Source organism: Musa acuminata, chromosome BXJ1-6, assembly GCF_036884655.1.
Source record: "Musa acuminata AAA Group cultivar baxijiao chromosome BXJ1-6, Cavendish_Baxijiao_AAA, whole genome shotgun sequence".
In the NCBI taxonomy this organism is placed as follows: Eukaryota; Viridiplantae; Streptophyta; class Magnoliopsida; order Zingiberales; family Musaceae; genus Musa; species Musa acuminata.
Window position 1 is genome coordinate 7,690,239 of NC_088332.1, and position 22,246 is coordinate 7,712,484.

The window sequence follows — 22,246 nt, forward strand, 5'->3', positions numbered from 1 at the left end:
AATTCTTAAATCCCATCAAGTGATTATTTTTGAGAAATTAAGCATAATTCTTTGGTCAATTCCATCTGCTGCTTGCTGAGCACCCTTCCCCAGAGGACATCATACCCAAATAATTGCTTGGCCTTCACTCCACTACATTATTATTATACTTGTATGGAAATGCATAATAAAGCCAACTGGTGTGAGTTAGAATGTCATCCCATCACTTGGAGTAGTTAAGCTTTAGCTCATGCAGCTTTGTCCAAGGAACAGTAGTGCAATAACACTTGGAAATCTGCCCCTAATGCAGCTAATTGGACAGTAGTATGCATGAAGGAACCTGCGCTGACTGCTGCAGCTCACACATCACAGCTTTCTAGACAGTGGATTCACCAAATCAAAAAAAGGGACATTGCAGCTGCAGCAACCCATGTGTGAAGCTGGATTAAAGAAAAGGGAAAGAACTGAACAAAGTCTAGAGAGAGAGAGAGAGAGATGATGATGGGTGTGATGGGAAAGCTTTAGAGTAAATAAAGAAAAGAGAAGAAAATGAGGTGGGTGTGAAAGCAATGGACTTGCTCCCAGACCCCTTAACCTCCTCTTCCTCCCACTCTTTTTCAAGATCTCAGCAAAAGGAAGAAGGAAGAGTGTTGAAGAGGTGGTGAGGAATGGGCCTAAGGATCTCCCTGTTTTCCTGCTTCCTTCTCATTGTCCTGCTTCATTCAGCCAGATCTGATGGTACACTCACTCAACCTGTGGTATCTTCTTCTTTCTTCCATATATTTATGAATTATGAGTTTTGATGAGGATGATTGTGAATGACTGTGAAATCACGTTGTTCAATGACTGGTGAGTGAATCAGATTTATTAACTCCAGATTTGAAGGGTATGAAGAATGGGATGAATCTGTTCATGGAAATGACCATGAGATGGATTGTGGACTCCCTTATGAATGTCTAATATGTTAAATGATCCGTGTGGAACAGGAAACAGAAACTTATGGATTATATTTTCCATGTCCTATTTCCGTGGGACACGAAGGAAGTAGCTTCATACTGCAAGAGGGGAGCTTGAGTTCTGTGCACCATCTTTATTGATTTAGATCTTTTTGTGACCTTATTCTTGTGATGCTTGTGATCTATTGGCTTGTTCTTAGCACACATACGATGAAACGTTTTAGTATTGTTCTTGTGAATGGAGTTTACCCTGGCAGAAGGTTATTCTTGGCAACTATTTGCTAGATATGCCTCCTTCTGGCTCAGATTGCTCCAATATGGGGAACTCCCTATGCAGGGAAAACATTCATTTGAGTGAGTTTGGCCCATCTATCTCAAATATCTCTTTCATTTTCTTTCCTCCCTTTCTTTTCTCCTTCTAATTCAATCTGACTGAGTTTTCTTGTATTCTTCACATCCCTATTTTAACCTTTCTTTTCTTAAATTCATTCTTTTGTACTCATAGGCTGTTTAGCTTGAGAACTCACAGTAAGTTTGCTCCTATAAGACCTGACAACCAGGGTTTTTAGTCATGGTTATATTCTTTCTGCTTGCAAATGTAAGATTGCATGTATTGACCCTCACTAGATCCCCTCATTCGTGCAAATCTCATGCACTGGGCCAACCTATGTTGGCTGCTTAAAGATTGCTATTATTGTCTACAATTCACCCATGTAGATAATAGTACTCGACTCTTGTCATTAAGTCTACCACTCATCTCAGTTATCAAGATAAGCACATCAATCAATTGCTGATTCTATTGACTTCTTCGGGGGCCATAGGTCATTTAGCTGTCTACCAATTGTTTAGGACGCTGTTATTAGATTAGAGGTCTGGAGAACTCCAAAGAAAGCCTTTCATCCCTGCCAGCACCTCAAAAGAGTATAAGAAGAAAAATTTCCACTTCTCCCCTGGACTCGAATTCTAAAGGGCAAGTAATCTTCCCCTGGTTTTGTGTCATCTGTTCATTCCATTTCATAATAATATAGGTTTTGCCCGATAGGTAAGCTAATTATTTGCTTAATTAATAAAACATTCATATTCATGTTGATGCACATGTGGTAGTATTATGAACATAATCCAGGTCAAGTAAACTAGTTTTTTCTGCTGGAGAACTGGAATGATTGAATATAGGATGGGAACATCAGATGGACCTATAAGAAGATTATGACCAGTAAGGTCTTACAGTCGATAGCATGTCTTAATGCATATATAAACTTTGATGCGTTGTTGTACAAGGTCCAGAGATCCAGGATTACATGACTGGAGTATGTCTCAGGTTTGGGAAAATGAAATGGAATTTCAAAGTTGTATAGGCTTAAACTGCGAAAGTCATTTAAGAGCTACTGCTGAAGAAGTATTTCCTGGGTAGCTACAGAAGCTAACTAAGAGAGGAAATCTTGTTACCTGTCAGATTGTGTAAGTTGCTTGTTTTTTAATGGTTCTGGTGCACAATTCATTTGCTGCATAGATGTTCGTTATAAGTGACTATATATATGATCCAGATACATACTTGAGTACTCACATCTTTTTTTCCTAGTTGTATCATAATAAACCAATTTTGTGTTTTTTGCAGGATCTTCTACTTGATTAACATACTTGTATTCATTTGCTTTTGTAAATATTCAATGCTATTCCTCATAGTCCTTGCATTAAGGTCATCATGGTGAAAAACACAGAGAATCTACTTGATTGACGTACTTGTATTCAATTCCTTTTGCAAATTTTCAATGCTCTTCCTCAGTCCCTGCATTGAGGTCATCATGGTGAAAACCACAGAGAAGAAACAAATAGATTTTTGAAATAATTTCTCATGCAAAAACAGAGAGAAGAAACTTTGAGGCCTCCATAACTTGTAAAGCAGATAGAAGAAACAAGTAGCAAGAAGAAAGCTAGAGTAGAGAAGTTTGAATAAATTAAGAGGTAGGCAAACTGGAAAATAGAAAATGATTCACCATTTTCATGTCAAAGATCAGTAATGAAACCAAGTCAGTTATATAACATGTCCAAAAATCAGTTATATACTAAAGTGATCTTGATGTTAGCCTCCTCCCCCATTCCTATTCCCAGCACCTACCAATCCTCTCTTAATACAAATGTCGGTGGTGCGACATCATCAAAGATGATATTCTCGGGATCCTGGTTATAGAAAATGCAAATTGATTCATGACCATTTGGTTTCTTGTAAGAAATGCTTTACTGAGTTTAGTTGTTACAGGTTGGTTGTTGCTTATGCATTTGACACACGTAACGATGCTGTGGCACAAAGTATGTGGTTTGGCTTCCATGAGCAACCCAATCCTTCTGCTGTTGTCCCTAGTTCAGATATATGCCTTCTTAGTTGTGGCAGCTTCTGTATTTGTTATGGTTACAAGGATGTCTAGAGAACAGTTACATGTGCTGATATGCCTATGATCTGTTTCATCAACAGTGATTCTTTTCTTGTATGTCACGACTTCCATAAGAGCAAACAAATCCAGTAGTATCTAAATCGGAAGAGGAAAAACAATCCAAGTTGAGTCATCTAAGGTTCTCTTGGCAGTCTGCCGATACTGGGTGGATAAGTTTGGCAGCTGCAACTTAATTGACTGTCATGCTCTTGAAAGAGTCCCTTCTAATATCCTAGTCTGGTCTCGGAAAATTTTGCTCTCTTATACTAGTAAAAGTGGCATAAAAATTAGTTTAATCACATTCTGGTTGTTGTTGTCTGACCTGATTATTGATAATCACATCACTTTGAAACCCTAATCTACAGCATTCATATAAATTTTCATTAAGCAGGAAGCACTAATAAGGCCACTCTTGTATGAGGGTTGCTTGATATTGCCTTTCATAGATGTATAGCTTGACAATTGCTTGTTTCACCTTAATTCTTAACTTGATAACCTTTCCTAATGCCATGTTAAGTGATGTGTTGCCATCAGAATATGCATCGGTTGATGAAATTGATTCCCTTGCACCTTAATGGTTGTTGAAGCGGGGAACTCCACTTCTCATATCTGATTTAGGTTGTCTAGAGTGACCATTGCGGCTTTAGACACAGTATCAGCATGAATTTGCAGAAACAGTGAGTTCTTTACTAGTGTACCACCATCCCTCAACTATGATCTAATAAGTTTATAGCTCGCCAGCATCAGGAATCAAAATATTGTGTTATTTATCAGATTTTCACAGTACTTGTAAATTTCTCTGATTTCTGTACTTTCCATTGGAAAACATCTCATAGTCAATACTTTCTTTGCAGACACAAGCAGTCAGCTTCTTAAAGGGATTAATGACTACAGAGTTTCCCTCAACCTTTCTCAGCTGACAGCAAACCAGAATGCAGATTGCTTAGCAGAACAACTTGCATCGGCATACAAAGGTCAAGACTGCACCAACACGACTGGATCCGACACTGTTCCCGGGACGGAGCAGCAGTTCTCAAACTTCCCTGATTTCCTCAGCAACTGTCACCTGAATGCGACGGTGATTCGGGATGGGTCGATCATGCCAGCTTGCGTGCCAGGATTGGATCCCCAGCTTGTCTTGGCCAACTTCACCAAGTCCCAGTACAACCAAAACCTGAACGATAGTCGCTACGTGGGAATCGGGCTGGCTGATGAAGGCAACTGGGTGGTGGCGGTTCTGACCACAAATACACCTGCCGGAAACTATGGCCCAGCCACAGACACAGGAACTGGCTCGGTGGTTTCCATTGCTGATCACCGCTGTGTGATGCTGTCGCTGCTGGGCTTCTTCATGGTTTTGATCAGCTAATTAGTTCTTTTCTTGCATGACGATCGAATTGTTCCAAAGAATATGACCTCATTGGAAAGACTTGGAGGTGTTATCTGACGAGATCGTTTTCATCGCAATTCTTTTAGCTGTTATAAAAAAGGGAAAAACCTGATTGATCACATCCTCGTCTACCATTTATGGATGGAATGCAGTGCTTTGTTTCTCTGTTCTTCCGTCTGCTCCGGAGGCCACATCTGGTGAAATGAGTTCACATGGTGTGTTGATGTAGACGGAAGGATGGGCGTCGTAAGAAATCTGCACCTAAAGTCCAATCATTTCGGGAGCACAAAGCCGTGGCCTTCTCCCAGGTTCCTCTTGTCTGCCCACGTACCGACGAGACGACACTCTCTTCAATCCCGAGGGTCAATTATTTTGATCGCACCACCACCTTGCCTGCACATATGCAGATCTGCTCCCCTGCTTTGTATTCCTCTGATTCCCAAACCAATAAAATCACTGAATACATCTTTTCAAGCCCATTTGCCCTGTCCTCTGATTCCCAGCCTCTTCGTGTTCTACCGGAGGATTGAGCAAAATGCATTATAGTGTGAGTTTCCAGCAAGAGACTTCCTTAAAAACTTCCGCTCTGGTTGTAGAAGACCATTAAATTGTTTCCCCAGTTGTTAGCTTCACTGAAACTCGAACATACTTCTCTGTTTCTTTCATGTTGTGGAGAAAATGTTATGGAAAGGAATGGGTGCCCATAGTCTGAGCAGAGACCACCTCTCTCTATCGGCTTTGATGCGGAAAAGGAGTGCAGAGCTTTACGTGGGGACAAGGATATCTACGTTTATCTTCTTAAAACAACAATCCATGGGGACGCAGCCACATGACGCTACTGCCTTCTCCCATCGAGCAGAACAGTGCATGGGAGGAACAAGGGAGAAAACGACGATCGAAGCTTAATGGCCCAGTAGGACACCTGCATGTGGACGCATCTCCTACCCTTTCCACTTTCCGAGAACTCATCCTCTACACGCCTGCTGCTTTGCTCAAATGGCCAATACGTCCTCCTACAGCACACGAATGTTAGACTTAGTTTCTGCAAACCAAGACGAGGTAAGATTTTGATGAGGTCTTGCTAATTTCGTTTAGAACGGGACGTGCATGTCCGGCCTTTTATCTAGCGTACAATTAACGCAATAATTGCATCGAACACATTAGTCCTACTCTCTAAACCCCTCGTCCATATTTGTCATGCGTCATGGCATATAAGGAAGGCCTCCTGCTTCACCCTCTCCTCAGTCCTGCGAACCTGACTCTAATCCCCATGGACTTCTCTTCCCCCTCCTCTTCCTCCGGTGAAGTCGTGATGGCCGCTCTCCTCGGCCTCCCCTCCCGCTCATTCTCGGATCTCACGCGCTCCCTGTCCTCCAACGTCCGCCTTCACCGCCGCCGCCTCGCCTTCCTCCTCCTCTCCCCCATCCACTTCTCCCTCACCCTCTCCTACCTCCACTCCCTCTCCCTCCCCGAGAAGACCCTCCTCCTCGCCCGCCATCTCCTCTCCTCCCTCCAAAACCTCCTCCCCTCCCTGTGCGGGCCCTCCCGCCCCCTGCGTCTCTCTGACCTCGACGCAGCCATCCTCCTCATGGCCATGTGCGACTCCTACATCCCAAACACTACCCACCACTCGAGCTGGCACTCGACGGTCGCCGACAACGTTCTCCGCTCCATCTTAAGCCCCTCGGGGCTCGGCAACGATGCATGGGCCGTCGTCTGCGAGTACGTCGATGCCGCCGTCAAATGCCGGCGGTTGATGGAAGTTCTCTCAGGCAGCAGCGGCTCTAGCGAAAAGGTCGAGGGTGAAGTCGGCGCATCGGTGGCGGCGGTGGTGGCGCTGCCGTCGGTGGAGTGTAGAACCGGAGGGAGGGAGTGCGTCATCTGCAAGGAGGAGATGGAGGCCGGGAGGGACGTCTGCGAGCTGCCGTGTCGGCATCGGTTCCACTGGGGGTGCGTGCTGGGGTGGCTACGGAAGCGGAACACGTGCCCGTGTTGCCGGCACGAGCTGCCGACTGAGGATGTGCTCTGTGAGATGGGGCGGCTATGGAGAGCTGTGACCAGGATGGGCAACCAATGGAGGACATGAGCAGGCCACAGTGTTGGGAGGAAGATGTTTGAGTTGACTGTTTTTGGTTTATTGTGCGTGTACACATGTTGGTGATCATGTATTGGAGGGGAATATTAGCTCAAATTGACATCAATAATGGAGCAGCTTACTGGATGTTCTAATCAGCCCATCTTCTTTTCACCCTTCCTGTAGTTGCAAAGTATCATCCATTCCATCTTATTTCTTTTCACTGTATCCTCAAACCGGACGGGAAATATTTACTGCAAACCATGAAATCTGCATCTGCAATGCAGTTTCCCATCACAGCAGATGTTTCTTACTCTTCACGATCAGAATATAAAGGATGCTACGATCGATGCTTCTTCGCTTTGCTTAGACTGGCCTGTGCCTACCATTTGTCAACCGATTCAATTCTGATGGGTGATGCATCAAACCTATTTAATTACCCTATGAAAAGGGAAAATAAATAGATCTGACAATCCTCGACAACTTTTACCATCTTTTCCTTTGCTTGTTTACTAGACAAAGGTAATGTTCTCCACATTTGTTCCTTTTCATCTGACTGATAGATTTACTACGATCTACCTTTCTGATTTCTTGTAATTGTGATCTCACAGGATCTTTCTTGATCCTTTTGTTTTTAACACCAATTGACGTTTGTGACCATCAGATATGAACCAAAAAGAGAAAACGAATGGTGCATAATGTAATGTAATGTAATGTAAGAAGTCGGTCGATAGTTGGTGGGAAAAAGCTATAAAAATATAGTTGTTGAAACAAACGATTATACTTTTATTTTGGAATACTACTATCTAATTAAAAAAATGATAAATTATGTCATCTCCGATGAAGATCTTCTCTTCCACCTTCGGCCTTATTCCTCCCCAACTTATTTAAAACCCCTAAACCTCATCCACAAGGATTTCCCCCCTCCTCGTAAAGTCGAATAATAATATGCATGATACCTTCGAGGCCGTAGATGTTACCTTCGATAATGAAAGATTATACGGGATTCAGATAGACATGTTGGAATAGTGGTTAACGAAGATAGTGAGGTTATTGCATACCTCTCCTTTTTAACTTGTTTTCCATACCTTCATCAAGCAATGAGTAAGGAAGGTCTCCAGAATTGTTACTATGTGGATTGACCCATAGAGTGCCCATATTTGAGGATAATAAAGAAGAATAAAAATAAATTATAAATAATGGTATAATAATAATAACGTAAACAAAGGATAAAGATGATAAGACATAGACAACAAATAAGATGAAAATAGAGAGTAATTCCATCTTTTAAAAAATAAAAAATGTTCTATGAAAAGCATGTTTAAAAAAAATAAAAGTTTTTTAAAGAAAATTTATTTTAATGAAAAATAATAACAAATGGAAAACATTAGAAAATCACAGCCTCTTTTTTATCATTATTATTTGTACTCTGTCACTAGACCAGAATAGGGACCCACTGCTTTTTCTCATAGTCGAGTACGGTACTCGGTACTCGGCAGTGGTAGAAGAACATGTAATTGTACTGATTGTCAGCGAAGTCATATAAAAACAAAAACACACACGCTGTATTATACGTCAGAATTGATAACTACCTTAATAACACCACACCGTAATTTAATTTTACATTAAAAATAAATCAATAATTACATATCTACAAGCGTTTGATGAATATAAGCATCTTACAACAATAATTTAGGATCAACAAGTTAATCTATCTATTATATAATCTAATCTAATCTAATCAAATCAAACCAAAACAAACCTCCTCAGCTATGGGACTGGAAGTCATTGTTTATGCTGGATCGATCCATCTCAGTATTGTGGATGGATTCGTTGCATGTCTAATACCCAAACCCATTGAGAATTTAATGCTTCCTCACACCTTTAATAGATAATTTTATCTCTAGCAGCTTTGTGCTTTCTCTGGTACTACTCACCTCCTTCTAAAACATCAAGTCTATCATTGAGACTTAATGCCTTCTCACACCTTTAGTAGATAATTTTATCTCCTGCAGCTTTGTGCTTTCTCTGGTACTACTCACCTTCTTCTTTTCCTTACATGGGAGGAAGAAGAGACATGATGTTTTTTTTCAGAAAGGTGTCACCTATATTTTCATCTAATATCCTAAATACTTCTCATCGTCATTAATACCTCTTCTTCTTCTTCTTCTTTTTCATGATGATGACGCGATCAAAATGATAGAATTTTATAGTGGGACGAAAGCGATAAGCCTCGTGAAAGCGAGGGAGGCGATCACGATGGATAAAAGTGAAAGAGCCTAATGGAGGGGAAATCAATTAGGATATCATCTAAAAAAAATCTAAAAAGATAATTTTTTTTAGGGAAATGATATATTATTTTAATAGTTATAAATTAATTAAATCGTTAGCATTATCTTTTAACATAACCCCGTCGAGCATTTTTCTCCGACCCACCTCCATTGTTGTTGCAAGTTCAGTTCTGAGTGCGTTTGGATTCATGGAATGGAGCTCAGTGGCGTTCTGATTCACCATTCTGGAACACTGCAGCAGCCACACAATCTGTCGAAGTGTGTCAAGGAACAGTAGCTCCAGTCTTGACCACGTAGTGGCCATTAACTTCCCACATAGAGAGAGAGAGAGAGGAGAGGGGGATGGTCACCAGGATCGAATCCACACGCTTGGTATGCTTCCTCGATTGTTCCGTTTGCTGTCAGTTCTTCCTTACGAGGTCAAGCTTACGAGTGCTCAATACAGCACCCACATTACCTCTAAACAAAAGCTGGAAACGAACAGCGGTGGGCAGGTGTTGGAACTTTTTGGTGCATGGATGCTGTTAAGAGGCAATCGAAGGAATATGACTCGTGGATCCATGATGACACCGTCCGCAACCTATTTATGTCGTTCTACGTCTTCTCGGTAGTTCTTCCGGTGAGAAGGTAGGAAGTTTCACAGAGATTCTCGGATTGAATAATCTGCTTCCATCTTTTCACAAACCACATTCACGACTTCGATCCGAGTAAACTCAAAACTCGGATGACTGAGCCTAATTGTCGTTGTGCCTATCTATGTGATACAAGTTGAGCAACAGAGCTAGAGTGAAGTTCATCTAACACCTTGATGTGATTCTTAATTCGATGTTTATCCTCGTATCAATCATATAAAGCCCCCTCAGGACCACGAGAAGATGGCTGTGCATCATGGCCTGAAGAGCTGTCCCTTCCACGGGATCCTCAACATTGTTCGGATCTTGTGATGCATTCCTGCTCATCTGCACTATCGAAAGAGTAATTGGCAACCCAACACAAGCACAGCCACTAAAGAAAGATATCTTCTTCTCCGGTGGAAAGAAGTTGTGAGCTGAGGCTGAGATCTGTCGAAGTTTGAGCTCGGTGACGTGAGAGAAGGACTACCATATACTTCACGCACAGATAATAAACAATGCAGCTGATATATCAGAAGAACCGATCCATGAATATTCTACAGATTGGTGTATGTCATGACGAGAATCTTGTTGTCCGTAAATGATTGGGATAGGCAACCCGACAAAGCTTGGCCATGAGGTCAGATTCCAATTGCAGAGATATGCGGGGAGTTGTTGACGACTTAATCATGCAAAGGTGTCTCTCCATAGTGACTTCCATGCAGACCTGAACTAGCTTGACAAGTGGAAGACGACATCGGCAATAATGATTGTGTTGGTACCTCAAAGTAGCAATGATCTTATCCACTACCTGCGTCATGCCTTTTTTTCTCTCCCCGCAGCCGATGATTCCAAGAACACAAGGAATTCAGACACCAATCAAGGTGACGTATTAATTGGTTCCACCTTTGATTCTTGAGGAGGATCTGGATCGAGTGCCGAACTACATCTACTCTTTGTGTTTTCTTGAACTGGTCGTGGATGATCTGCTCTAACTTTGAAGAATCCTTCATTCGATTAAGACATCAAAAAATGGAAGATCAAACTCTATTCTTGTGCCTCATTTGTAGTTCCTCTGTTTATCTTGGTTGTCATCAGTATTTCAACTGTAGCTTGACCTTCTCTTCACAATGAACCTTATGAACATCATTGAATCTTCATTAAATCACAAGGTGCACGAACATGCTAATTTTAGATTCCTTTTAACTTGATTATTTCTTTTGTAAATGAAATTCTTCATTTTAGTACAATGCATATGTACAATATTTATAGTAATTCAGGGTAAACATTCTGTGATGTGGTTGATTCATCATCTCATGTTTGAAAATTGCTATACTATGGAAAGGCTACGTGAGTTTGCCAAGATAATTTGGTGATCTAATGAATGGTTATTTCTATGGCTTTCCACAATATATATGGCCATGGTCATAGGTCTCTAATGTCATTTCAATGTGGAGACCATAAAGGTTGGAACTATGAAGCTGACTTCGAGGTTTCAAATGTGTAATGATGCTGGACACACATGATTACTATATTACATGGAAGAAAATTTCAACTACGTACTAAGAGAATGCTACTAGCCAAAGAGTAGCCAGCTATTGTGGTAATTACACTTCAATATTAATTCCTTTTAATTTGTTGCATGCTTCTCGATGCACTTTCTTTGTGTGTGTTACTAATCGAAACAAGTTGGAGTGCTAATCACTTCACAATGGCATGCTTGCTTGAATCAGAGGACACATAAAACTCTGCACTGGCATTTCTTCCCACTTCCAAATTATTGGCTACATGAAGAGCTCAGACATCATGAAAGGAAGAAAAAGCAAAACAAACAAGTAAAAGAAAAGCAGCCATGAGTTGAATGCCAGTGTCGATCACTCTGTTTCTCTCTCTCTCTCTCTCTCTGTGATTCCTTTCAACCTTGCATGATATCTCGCCTCCTTGTTGACCTTCATGTGATTTGCTGGGACTGAAGCATTAACCGGTATAATGGCCACGTCGGCAGCGTCGATCACCTTGTTACCAGATTTGGCTTTCTCCAGCTCAACTTCATCGAGTTCTATGATCTCCATGACCTGCCCATCTCCTTGAGTTCCCTTGATGGACACTGGAATGTCAGCTTCCGTCGTCTTCTCCTTGTTCTCCTTGTGCTTGCCCCAGAGAACCGAATAGAGGCCAACAACAATGAGGACTGCGCCAATTATTCTACAAGAGAAATTAGTGAATGTTTTAGTCAAAGTCCAAATGATCGTTGGTTCGGAGGGTGACGAACACATGAATGATTTAGGTTTAGTATTTTGAAGATTATTTATGTAAACTATATGACTTCTTGGAGCCATGTTTCCGTATCAACTGTCTTTGTTGGAAATAAAGCAGTCAATGTTCTTCATGGTTGTTATATATGGACTTAGCAAACTTACCCTCCCAAATAGATCTTCTCAGAAAGGATGAAGGAGCCCATTATGGCCACTAGGATCATCATAAGAGGGCTGAAGGCAGAGGCAAAGACAGGCCCTTTGTCTTGTATCACAAGACCTTGGACATAGTAGGCAATGCTAGATGTCACTATTCCCTGCACATACAAATGGCAAGTGAGTGGAGAGAGAGAGAGAGAGAGAGAGAGAGAGAGAGAGAGAGAGAGAGAGAGAGAGTTACAGCATAGGCAGCAGCAAGGAGGTTCATATCCCAGCCTATGCGCCACACAGAAAGCCTGTGCTCCGTGACGAAGGTGACAGCAATGGCTTGTAGGGTACCCACGAAGCATATTAATGAAGTGAGGGAGAGGGGAGCGTTATATCTTCTCAAGGCTGCAGCCTGTTGAAGCAGGAAACTAGCATGAGCCATGCTACTAGGCCTTATTCTTATTATCACATGGAATGCGAACCGAGATGATTCCTGCAAAGGATCACCTGGAGGATGAAGAGAGAAGCCCAAGCCAGAGTTGCAATTATAAGGAAGATGCAGCCCTTGAACCAGTCCTTGTCGGCCGAGTCCGGAGCAACTGGTACGTCAACGGCTTGGTGGGCTTGATCATGCATGTGCTTGGTCCACACCATCTCCATGATAGGTCCCTTGTACAGGGTCATCAACATGGCCCCAGCCACTGTCACCAAAGTTCCAACCACCTTGGCTTGGCATCTCACCTTCTTGAGGTCCAGCTTCTCCATCCTGTCATGCAACAGTCCAATATAATCACCAAGTCTGCGTGCTGCAACAGTACCATGAAAACATCTCTCTCTCTCCCCCCCACGTACCTGCAGATAACAGCCAGCACAAAGGTCATGGCTGGCAGCATGTTGCTCATGGCGCAAGAGAAGGTTGGCGAGGTGAACTTCAGACCAGCATAATAGAAGTTTTGGTCAATAACCGGCCTTCAAGAAGATATTTGCAGAAACTATCAGTAACTACTACACCACCATGATGACATAACACTCGATCGGAAGTGAGCAAGTACTCACCCAAGGAGCCCCAGCACGAATATTTGCATGAAAATTGCAAATGTCATCCTCGGTCGCACTTTCCTGCGATCAGAAGCAAGAATGACGATGAGTACAGGAGCTGGGAATTCTACTGAGAGAACGTGAACAGCAGCCAGTACTGCTTGGTCTACCTCTCGAGGATGAGGGCGAACGGGGCGATGGAGAGGGTGGCGAATGCATGGCGGTAGACGACGAGCACGTAGTGGCTCATGCCTTGGTTGAGGGAGAACTTGGTCAGTATGTTCATGCCGGCGTAGCCGAACTGGAGCGAGATCATGGCGGCGTAAGGCTTGCACACTTGAAACAACTTCCTGCGGCTTCCTTGGTTCTTCATCTTGGTTAGAGCTTAGCAGAAAGCAAATGTAGAGAAACCCGAGGACCAAAAACTTATGGGTTCCTGTCTGCTACGGCTGGTATTTATAGCAATAGGCAGGCATCATCGGTCGAATTGACGGAACCCAACCGGGACGTAGATGGCCAACTTGGGCATGGAATCCATCCACCTGGCAGCAATAGGATGGAGTGTATGTGGAAGCAGGGGTGGCTCATGGGCACTAGTTGAGTGGCAGATGATGTGAGGTGCACCCACGTAATGGGAATTCTGGTGCGCGCTGATGATGCCTTCACAAGGCCCCGGTGCCGGCACTCCGGCCTTCCGGTGGTGGACGCTGCAATCACCGGTGGCTGTCGCTCTCGTTCCGAGGTCTGCGTCGATGCCAAGGATGCATATCTTGACGGCAGAGTAAGCCTTTCATGATGTCGCTCCCGTGGATCCGAAGCGTCAAATTAGCTGACATTTGCTGCGAGTTTGCCACTTCTCGCATTCCACTTGTCGATGTTGTACAGGTACGAAGATGTCAGTGCTTGTCGTGTTCTTTGCGTTGGATGTGTCTGATGATGGTCATTGGCTACGATTTCTCTGTTACACTGGAAAGAGAGAACGCAAATCATTAGCAATTTGTTTAAGGTTCGTGGAACAAATTGTAAGGATTCCACTTTCAGTCATCAGCTTGCACTTGCAGTGTCTCATGGCAAGAAACAGAACATCTTCTGCTAGTTGCAGCTACTAGTTGGGAATACATGACATGGTATTGTCTGTGCCTGATGGAAATACTTCATTTCATGCTTTTCCAGTTGACAAAACAGCTGGAGAATTCACTTTATTTCTTGCATGTCATGGTGGATTCTCTTTCCACTTCATTCAGCTTTCTTTGGCCGTGGATGCCTAGTTCTAAGACCCTTCGGTTTAGGATGGAAGTGAAGAAGATGAGACACAGAGTTCAGACCAACTCTGGTGAGCTGCTGAGAAAAATGAGACATCGATATGGCATTGCAAGGCAGGAGGGGTGCAGGGGAAGTTGGTAATGGCAGCATTGTGTTGATTTCTGCTCCTTTATACGAAGAGATGGTAACCTACACAAATGACGAGGTTGCAGTTCCTGCTCGCCATGAGATGGATGACATGGATCCCACTTGCGCTAGTGTTGGGTTACAGAGAACGAAGATTGACGCGAAGTGGATGCTCTTCCAACAGTTGAAATGAAATATTATTCGCAGTACTCTCACAATTCATTGCCTTTCTATGTGTTGGCTCAGTGGAATGCATGTACTGTAGACGGAAAAGAAGAGAATTCGGAGTTGAACATGCGACTTACAAGCATCAAGCGGACAGTGGTAGCTCGCGAGTAGTGCGAGTCATATCCATGGTCTCATCCTCTGCTCTGGAAACAGCACCTTGCCGAAGTACGCTTCTTGCTTTCTTTCCTTCATAGTCGTGAACAAAATCATAAGAATTCAAAGAGCAAGCTCTTCTGCATTTTTCAGGGCCATGAGACCGTCTGCTACCCTGGTGCTTGAAGGCCATAATGGCTACCGCGATGCATGATTTCGCTGTCTTCCAAAACACTGAGAAAAGCCTTCAGAACTCTCCCTTTCCTCCCCCCACCACCCTCTCTGCCGCCCCTGCCATTGACTATTGATCTCCTTGGTTGGCTTTCCTTCCATGTTAATTTCTAACCATCATTCACATCAGGCCAAAGACGCAACTTGTTCGGTCAACGATTCATCACTGTTATGATACCTCAGAACTTGGATCTAGCAGCCAGTTTTCCTTTTCTTGCTTTTGTTCTTGATTTAGAGAAGAGAAATAATATCAAATCTTTGCTCGCAGAAGTATGATTGCCTTGCAATTGTAGTTTGTTTTCTACAGCACTCTGAGTTTCTGAAACAGGTTTCGTGTGGAGTAAAACAAAGGGTGATACTGAAGGCAGGATCAAGAAATCCGAACTCCATCTGACAAACAACTAAATGAACTCTCAAGCAATCATCTTGTGTGCCTAACAAATCACAGGAGGTAATGCATTACTAAGAAGGGCCTGATCCATATAATCAACTCAATCTAAGATCACTGGCTCACTTTCCACTGACCCATTTATTATCAACCAGCTGTGTCATCCACTCTCCAATTTTTTGGTTGCTCAAAAAATGGGAGAAAAGTATGCTAGGGAAATAATTTTCTTCGAAGCTAGAACTTCAGGATTCAGACCATCAGATCCATGGGCTTGTCATGTATCAACTGAAACAATAGTAGCAAGTAATTGCTCCTGTAACATTCAAAACCTTACTAACTTGGCAATGCTATGACCTCAATGCTACAGAAAAGAAAATGCATTCATGAGAATGACTATTCCACCCAGTGACACCTCAAGTGTGTTGGTGACTAGTTCTCCTTTTTAGTCCTCCATGACTGATTCTGTATCCCTGGGAGCATTGTATGTTGTAAATGAAACACTGTGAGTTCACTTTTTAAGTCATTTACCTTGCATTCATTGCAAGGATTCATCCCCCTTGTACTCATTTTGACCACCGGCCTCAAGTCCCTCCCTATATTCTGGTAGGTTTCAAGTATTGAGGTGCCAGAGGTACTGTCTCTGTTTAATCTGTCCTTTGACCCACTAATTTTAATATTTGTCAGAATTTTCACAGCAAATTCATAGAATAAAGTTCATGTGATCTTGCTAAATAATTTAGTAATATACAGTTATTGGAGAAAAATAATCATATTCTTCCATTATTTGCTCTTTTGAAGTAGGATGCCATTATTGCAACTGATCACAGTGTTTAGACTGTATAATTCAGCTTCAAAGAGGAGGAAACATGGAGCACTTCAATCATCAGGGCTTCTGTTACATTATAAAGAACCAATTCTGTGATTAGAACTCACTCATCAGTGACAAGCTCTGCCGAATGAGAAGATCCAATTGCTTTATGGAATCACGAGACACTTGCCAGCACTAGCAATGTCCTCATCAGGGCATTCGAGTCTTGCTTTTCTTCATGTTGCCATTCTATTGTAAGCAAGCACACCGGATGAGATTTTGCAGACCTGATCATGAACATCCTGCCCTTCACAACATGATGATTTATGTTCCTCGACATGAGCAAGTAGTCAGTCAGGCTAGCTGATGCAGATTGGAAGTCAAAACTCAGCAATCATACTTGATAGGGATTGGAAGTTTTGTAATAGAAGAAGTTCATCAAGCTGTTTAGACTCAGCAATACATGATAGGTTGCATGCCTCGAAAAGTACATGGGATGTATGGGAACCACATCAGGAAACCAGTTTAATCCAGTTGACTCAAACCATGGAGAAGCATTTGGAGAGACAAGACAAACATTGCTTGACGGATTTAAAGAGAAAGAAATAGGAAACGAATTAGCCAAATCCTAAACTCGAACTACTCAAACACACTGCACTCTCATTCATGTGGGTTTGTCAGATGGAACTCCCATGGGAAGGATAAAGAAGGCAGACAGAGTCTCGACGGTGCATGATTGGCATGAAGTCATTAACAAGCTTAAATTCTAAACTACGTAAGCTCTTATGGAGGCAGAACAGTCAAGGCAAGAAGAAGTTAATGAAGGAAGAAGAGCCGAAAGAAGCCAGAACTGAAGGCAATGGGACAGAACTGTGTCAGGGCGGCAGCTCACATGGTCTCACGGCTTCTACCATGTGGCACTGCTGACAAAAACTCTGCTGCTGTTTGTCTTTTTCGTTGATACGATGCTTCACGCATTCACCTGCAGCAAAGCATGCTACGCTTTGGAAGGAGCACCCACATCACAGGTGAGCAGAAAATTATCTCCATTGAGGCCTAAAATGTCCTCATGTCACTCATTTTTTATTCCTTGAATCATGCTCCTCCAATTATTGATCTTAAGAGTACCTGCAAAAGGATGATGAAGAGACACTGGAACTTAAGGATCATCATGTCACACAAATTTGGATGATAGCTCGGGGAACAAAGAGAGAAAAGAAAGAAGAAAAGACAAGGAGAATTCTATCAACACTTATTTGAATCAAAATAGAGGAAAGAAGGATCAGTTGAAAACCTTTGGAGACAAACAGAGAGGCTGGAGAAAAAGCTGGTTCTCTCCATTTCTCTGATGAGAGAAAGTTACATTTTCTCTATTTCTTCCTCTATGATTGAATAATATCTTCTGAAAAAGAATCTCAACATTCTTCTTCCCAAGGATAGGGGAGACAATCTTACTGTAGAAATCCATTTTCTTCTGAAAATTGAAGGTTCAAATGTGTTACATTTACCCTTCATTTTTATTATAATTAGAACATTCCAAACAATAGATTTTTGACAATGAAACACATTTACTAAAATTTTCATTTCAATTCCCCAAATCATCACCTAAACATGAAACTTCTATATTTTCCTGCAAAATTGACTACTGTCAGAACAAACTCCGGAATAAAATGAAGCCAACAGGATCATTGTCAGAAACATGCATTAAATCCATTAATCCTATTTGTTAAGACACTAATATTCCACTGCTTTTCTTGATTAGAAAGAAAAAGAACTATCGCAACAAAATATCTGAACCGTCGGTCCTGAATCAAACGGCTCCCGCTGAACATAAGTCAACGCTGTTCGATAGATTCTCGCTCGCAGCCCCACGTTCTGTACGAAGTGCAGCCTACGCGTGTATGGAACTGCCCGAAACCAGTAGCAGGACAGAGAAGTCATTTGGTATCTTGTTTGAGGGCTTTATCGTCATCTTATGCTATGATTTTTTCAAAATCGAAACACAGGTTGCCTACTTCGAACTGTGTGCGATTGACCGTTCGATCCATACATCGGACGGCATCCGAGAGCCAACATGGAAAAAAGGAGAGAGGGAAAGAGTTGTGGCCTTCCGATCCCTTCTCCATCACCATTTATATGATGCCCCCAACCGCAGGTCTCCGCCTCGAGCCCTTCGCTATCCTCTCTTTCTTAGAAGCCGATCTGATCTCTGCATTCTCGCCGGTAAGCTCTCCATCTCACAAGCGATTCTTGCTTGCTGCAGATCGCTTCAAGGTCTTCGCTTCCCTGAGTCTTCTTCAAGGATCTTGCGATTTTACTCTGGTTTAATTTTCTCATTTGAAAACGGTAGATTATAGGTCTTCAGTTGTTTCTCATGAATGTGGAGGGACCTGTTTTGGTCCATGTTCTCGGTTCTTGGATCTGAGTTTGTCTTGTTCTTTTGAACTCGACATAATGAGTTTTGATTTTTAGGTGATGTTGGAATCGTTGTGGAACATTTCATGGATACATGTCCTGATATTGTGTATGGTCTATCTGATCTTTGGGATGCTATGGCTTTGTGTTCTTTTTCCGAGTGTTTGGTATTTCGTGGGCAAGTTTAACTTGAACTGTTCTACATCTTACGAACATTTCTTTTGATTTCGAAGAGAATTTCTAAGATCTTTATGTTTTTGTTTTTAGTCGAAACGTAGCGATTAAGTTCTCTCAGGTTTCTCGACAATGTACGGATATTGTGGTTTATTTGAGGGCTAATCTTTTGCTTCCTTGTGTTTTGATTTAGATAAAAATGAGAGAAATCCTCCACGTCCAGGGTGGTCAGTGCGGTAACCAGATCGGTTCCAAGTTCTGGGAAGTGGTCTGCGATGAGCACGGTATCGATCCCACCGGGCAGTATACTGGGACGTCAGACCTCCAACTGGAGCGCGTCAATGTGTACTATAACGAGGCCTCTTGTGGGAGGTACGTCCCCAGGGCAGTGCTCATGGATCTGGAGCCCGGCACCATGGATAGCGTTCGAACGGGGCCCTATGGCCAGATCTTCCGCCCTGATAACTTTGTCTTTGGTCAGTCTGGTGCTGGAAACAATTGGGCTAAAGGTCACTACACTGAGGGAGCTGAGCTCATCGACTCAGTTCTTGATGTGGTCAGGAAGGAGGCAGAGAACTGTGACTGTCTTCAGGGTATATTTGACATCTCCTTATTATGTTGGTTTAGTTCCTTTATGTTCCATGTTGATGTCTCCTTGTTCTGGTATTATCTTATGTAGTGAGACGAGTTGGTGTTGACACTTTCTAGAGAATCGTTTCATTATTCACTTTATGGGCTAAACTTGATTGTCATATATGAATTTTGATTTTTTAAAATTTTGATTTTCTTGAAGTAATGGTGAGTCTAATTTTTGTCTATTCTTTTGCTCCTGAAATTTATATTTGTTATATTCCATGTCTGATTTGCCTTTATGTTACTGTATTGACGGGCTTATGCATGTGATGTTTGAAAACCTGAGATTCTTATAGTTGCCTGCGTGGTCTTAATTTTGAAAGAAATCTTAGCTGTGAAAAAGATCAGGATGAACTAAGCAGTTTTACCACCAAAAACTTCCATTTCATTGTAAAAAATGCATTTGGACACAAAAAATCCATGTAAGTTCATGGAGTTGTTGATCGACCTTTGAGATTCTTGTGTTTGTTAATCTTGGTTTGATATTTTAATTGTGGTTTTGTTTTCATGAACTTATTTGTTCAGCAGTTATATCAGTTTGAATTTGCTTCACCTTATGCTGTTTAGATATGTTTCCATGTTATTTTTCTCAGGCTTTCAAGTGTGTCACTCTCTTGGTGGAGGAACTGGCTCTGGAATGGGAACACTTCTGATATCAAAGATCAGGGAGGAGTACCCGGATCGGATGTTGCTCACCTTCTCTGTTTTCCCTTCCCCCAAGGTTTCTGACACGGTTGTCGAACCATACAATGCAACCCTGTCTGTCCACCAATTAGTTGAGAATGCAGATGAATGCATGGTGCTGGACAATGAGGCCCTTTATGATATCTGCTTCCGAACTCTCAAGCTAACCACACCCAGCTGTAAGTCAACCAACTTAATGGATCTTTATTCTTGTTGGTGACTTATGATTCCATTTGGTACTAAACATTGGTAGCCAAAAATTGAATTTTGGCTATAATTGATAATCAAGTCACGGCATTTTATTGAATCATATTTTCTTTACTGTTTGATATGACAAAAAACAAAGGCATAATATCTGTTAAATATAGTTAAATATAGTTTCCTAGTGATACAAGGAGCATATTATTTTCCACATTTTTGCATTAATCGTTGGACATATTCAGTCAGTCGCATGAACTTTTTCACTAGGTACTTCTGGTTTATGATAGTTTTGACATGACAGTCACTACGACTGGTTTTTTGCTTGAGCTTTGTGGAGTTTTACATTTATTCTGCTCAGTTTTTTGTTGGATTTTCCATGGGAGAGAAGGAATTGTACAAAAGAAATTTGAAAAGAACGGCAAAATGAAATGAATTCCTGGCCAAAAGCACATCTTTTGTTTTATAAATTAACATAGCTTAATGAAATTACAATCATTATTATGTTTTCGGTCTCTGAGTACGTTTTCAACTTGACATTACTTTCTCTTGTGTATTTGAGTCAGTTACTAGTTCGGCAGCAAATATTGTGATGCTCCTTATTTGTGGCAACTCTTTGTGCTTGTTATGTTTGTCTTTGATTTTGTTGCTTGTCTTTGTGTTTTTTTCTTTGGCACTAAGCTGACACATGGAAGAAATTATTTGGTTGTCATCAGTTGGGGATCTGAACCATTTGATATCTGCGACCATGAGTGGTGTCACATGCTGCCTCCGTTTCCCTGGTCAACTGAATTCTGACCTCCGAAAATTGGCTGTGAATCTGATCCCCTTCCCTCGCCTCCATTTCTTTATGGTTGGTTTTGCGCCGTTGACCTCAAGAGGATCACAGCAGTATCGTGCGCTAACCGTCCCTGAGTTAACCCAGCAGATGTGGGATGCTAAGAACATGATGTGTGCTGCTGATCCTCGCCATGGTCGCTACCTCACAGCCTCTGCTATGTTCAGAGGCAAGATGAGCACTAAAGAAGTTGATGAGCAGATGATCAATGTCCAGAACAAGAACTCATCTTACTTTGTTGAATGGATTCCTAATAATGTGAAGTCCAGTGTTTGTGACATACCACCCAAGGGTCTCTCTATGGCATCCACCTTCATTGGGAATTCGACGTCAATCCAAGAGATGTTCAGGAGGGTGAGCGAGCAGTTTACTGCAATGTTTAGGAGAAAGGCTTTCTTGCACTGGTACACTGGCGAGGGCATGGACGAGATGGAATTCACTGAGGCTGAGAGCAACATGAATGATCTTGTTTCAGAGTACCAGCAGTATCAAGATGCCACTGCTGATGAAGAAGAATATTATGAGGACGAGGAAGAGGAGGTGCCACAGGAGATGTGAGTAGTCTGAAGAAGTGGCTGTGGTTATTTTACAGTATTTCTCTTGGTATTCTGCTAAGGTGGAAGTAGTTATTCCCTTGCCTCTAGGACTCTCTGTTATTTAAATATCTGTAGTATCAGTATAAACTGAAGCGGCTCTATGATGACATATTGCTCAATTTGCTTATGCAGTGGTTCTGTAAGGGCTGTTGGATTTACTACTTAGGAATGTCTGTACTTTCATGTTTATGTTAATGGCATGATTATGAATGCCCGGGCATTAATCTATGGGTGGTGATCGTTCAAAATCATTTTTAACAGAAGTCGTAGTTTCGCTCGTTATTTTTTTGAGTCTTTTATGGATTTTCCTTTACCCTTTTTTTCACACATCCAGTCTTTTTCTTTTGACGTGTCCATAATTTTATAAACAATTATTTATCATTTTATTCCCAATTAGCCGT

General features: G+C 42.0%; 4 protein-coding genes across 5 annotated transcripts; 3 read left to right on the top strand and 1 right to left on the bottom strand.

Annotated features, from left to right (window-relative positions):
* Positions 1-513: 513 nt before the first annotated feature.
* LOC135675990 (uncharacterized GPI-anchored protein At5g19250-like) lies at positions 514-4,831 on the top strand. The gene is made up of 2 exons (XM_065186709.1): positions 514-717; positions 4,219-4,831. Exons 1-2 carry the CDS (start codon positions 648-650, stop codon positions 4,731-4,733), a joined length of 585 nt encoding a protein of 194 aa, XP_065042781.1. The 5' UTR covers positions 514-647; the 3' UTR covers positions 4,734-4,831.
* Positions 4,832-5,823: 992 nt separating this feature from the next.
* Positions 5,824-6,983, top strand: LOC103988294 (E3 ubiquitin-protein ligase SGR9, amyloplastic-like). The gene has a single exon (XM_009406842.3). The coding sequence runs from the start codon at positions 5,959-5,961 to the stop codon at positions 6,838-6,840; it is 882 nt and encodes a 293-aa protein (XP_009405117.2). The 5' UTR covers positions 5,824-5,958; the 3' UTR covers positions 6,841-6,983.
* Positions 6,984-11,467: 4,484 nt separating this feature from the next.
* LOC135675991 (WAT1-related protein At5g07050-like) lies at positions 11,468-13,592 on the bottom strand. Its single transcript, XM_065186710.1, has 7 exons — positions 13,341-13,592; positions 13,189-13,251; positions 12,985-13,101; positions 12,640-12,898; positions 12,386-12,544; positions 12,151-12,302; positions 11,468-11,935 (listed from the first exon to the last, which is right to left on the bottom strand). Exons 1-7 carry the CDS (start codon positions 13,541-13,543, stop codon positions 11,605-11,607), a joined length of 1,284 nt encoding a protein of 427 aa, XP_065042782.1. The 5' UTR covers positions 13,544-13,592; the 3' UTR covers positions 11,468-11,604.
* A 4,788-nt stretch (positions 13,593-18,380) lies between these two features.
* On the top strand, positions 18,381-22,096 carry LOC135675993 (tubulin beta-1 chain-like). 2 transcript variants are annotated; one of them, XM_065186711.1, is made up of 4 exons: positions 18,381-18,530; positions 19,090-19,489; positions 20,123-20,392; positions 21,128-22,096. In XM_065186711.1, the coding sequence occupies exons 1-4, from the start codon at positions 18,444-18,446 to the stop codon at positions 21,805-21,807; spliced, it is 1,437 nt and encodes a 478-aa protein (XP_065042783.1). In that variant the 5' UTR covers positions 18,381-18,443; the 3' UTR covers positions 21,808-22,096. The 2 variants fall into 2 exon arrangements, with proteins under 2 accessions (XP_065042783.1, XP_065042784.1); XM_065186712.1 differs by lacking the exon at positions 18,381-18,530 and adding an exon at positions 18,561-18,581.
* The last annotated feature ends 150 nt before the right edge of the window (positions 22,097-22,246 follow it).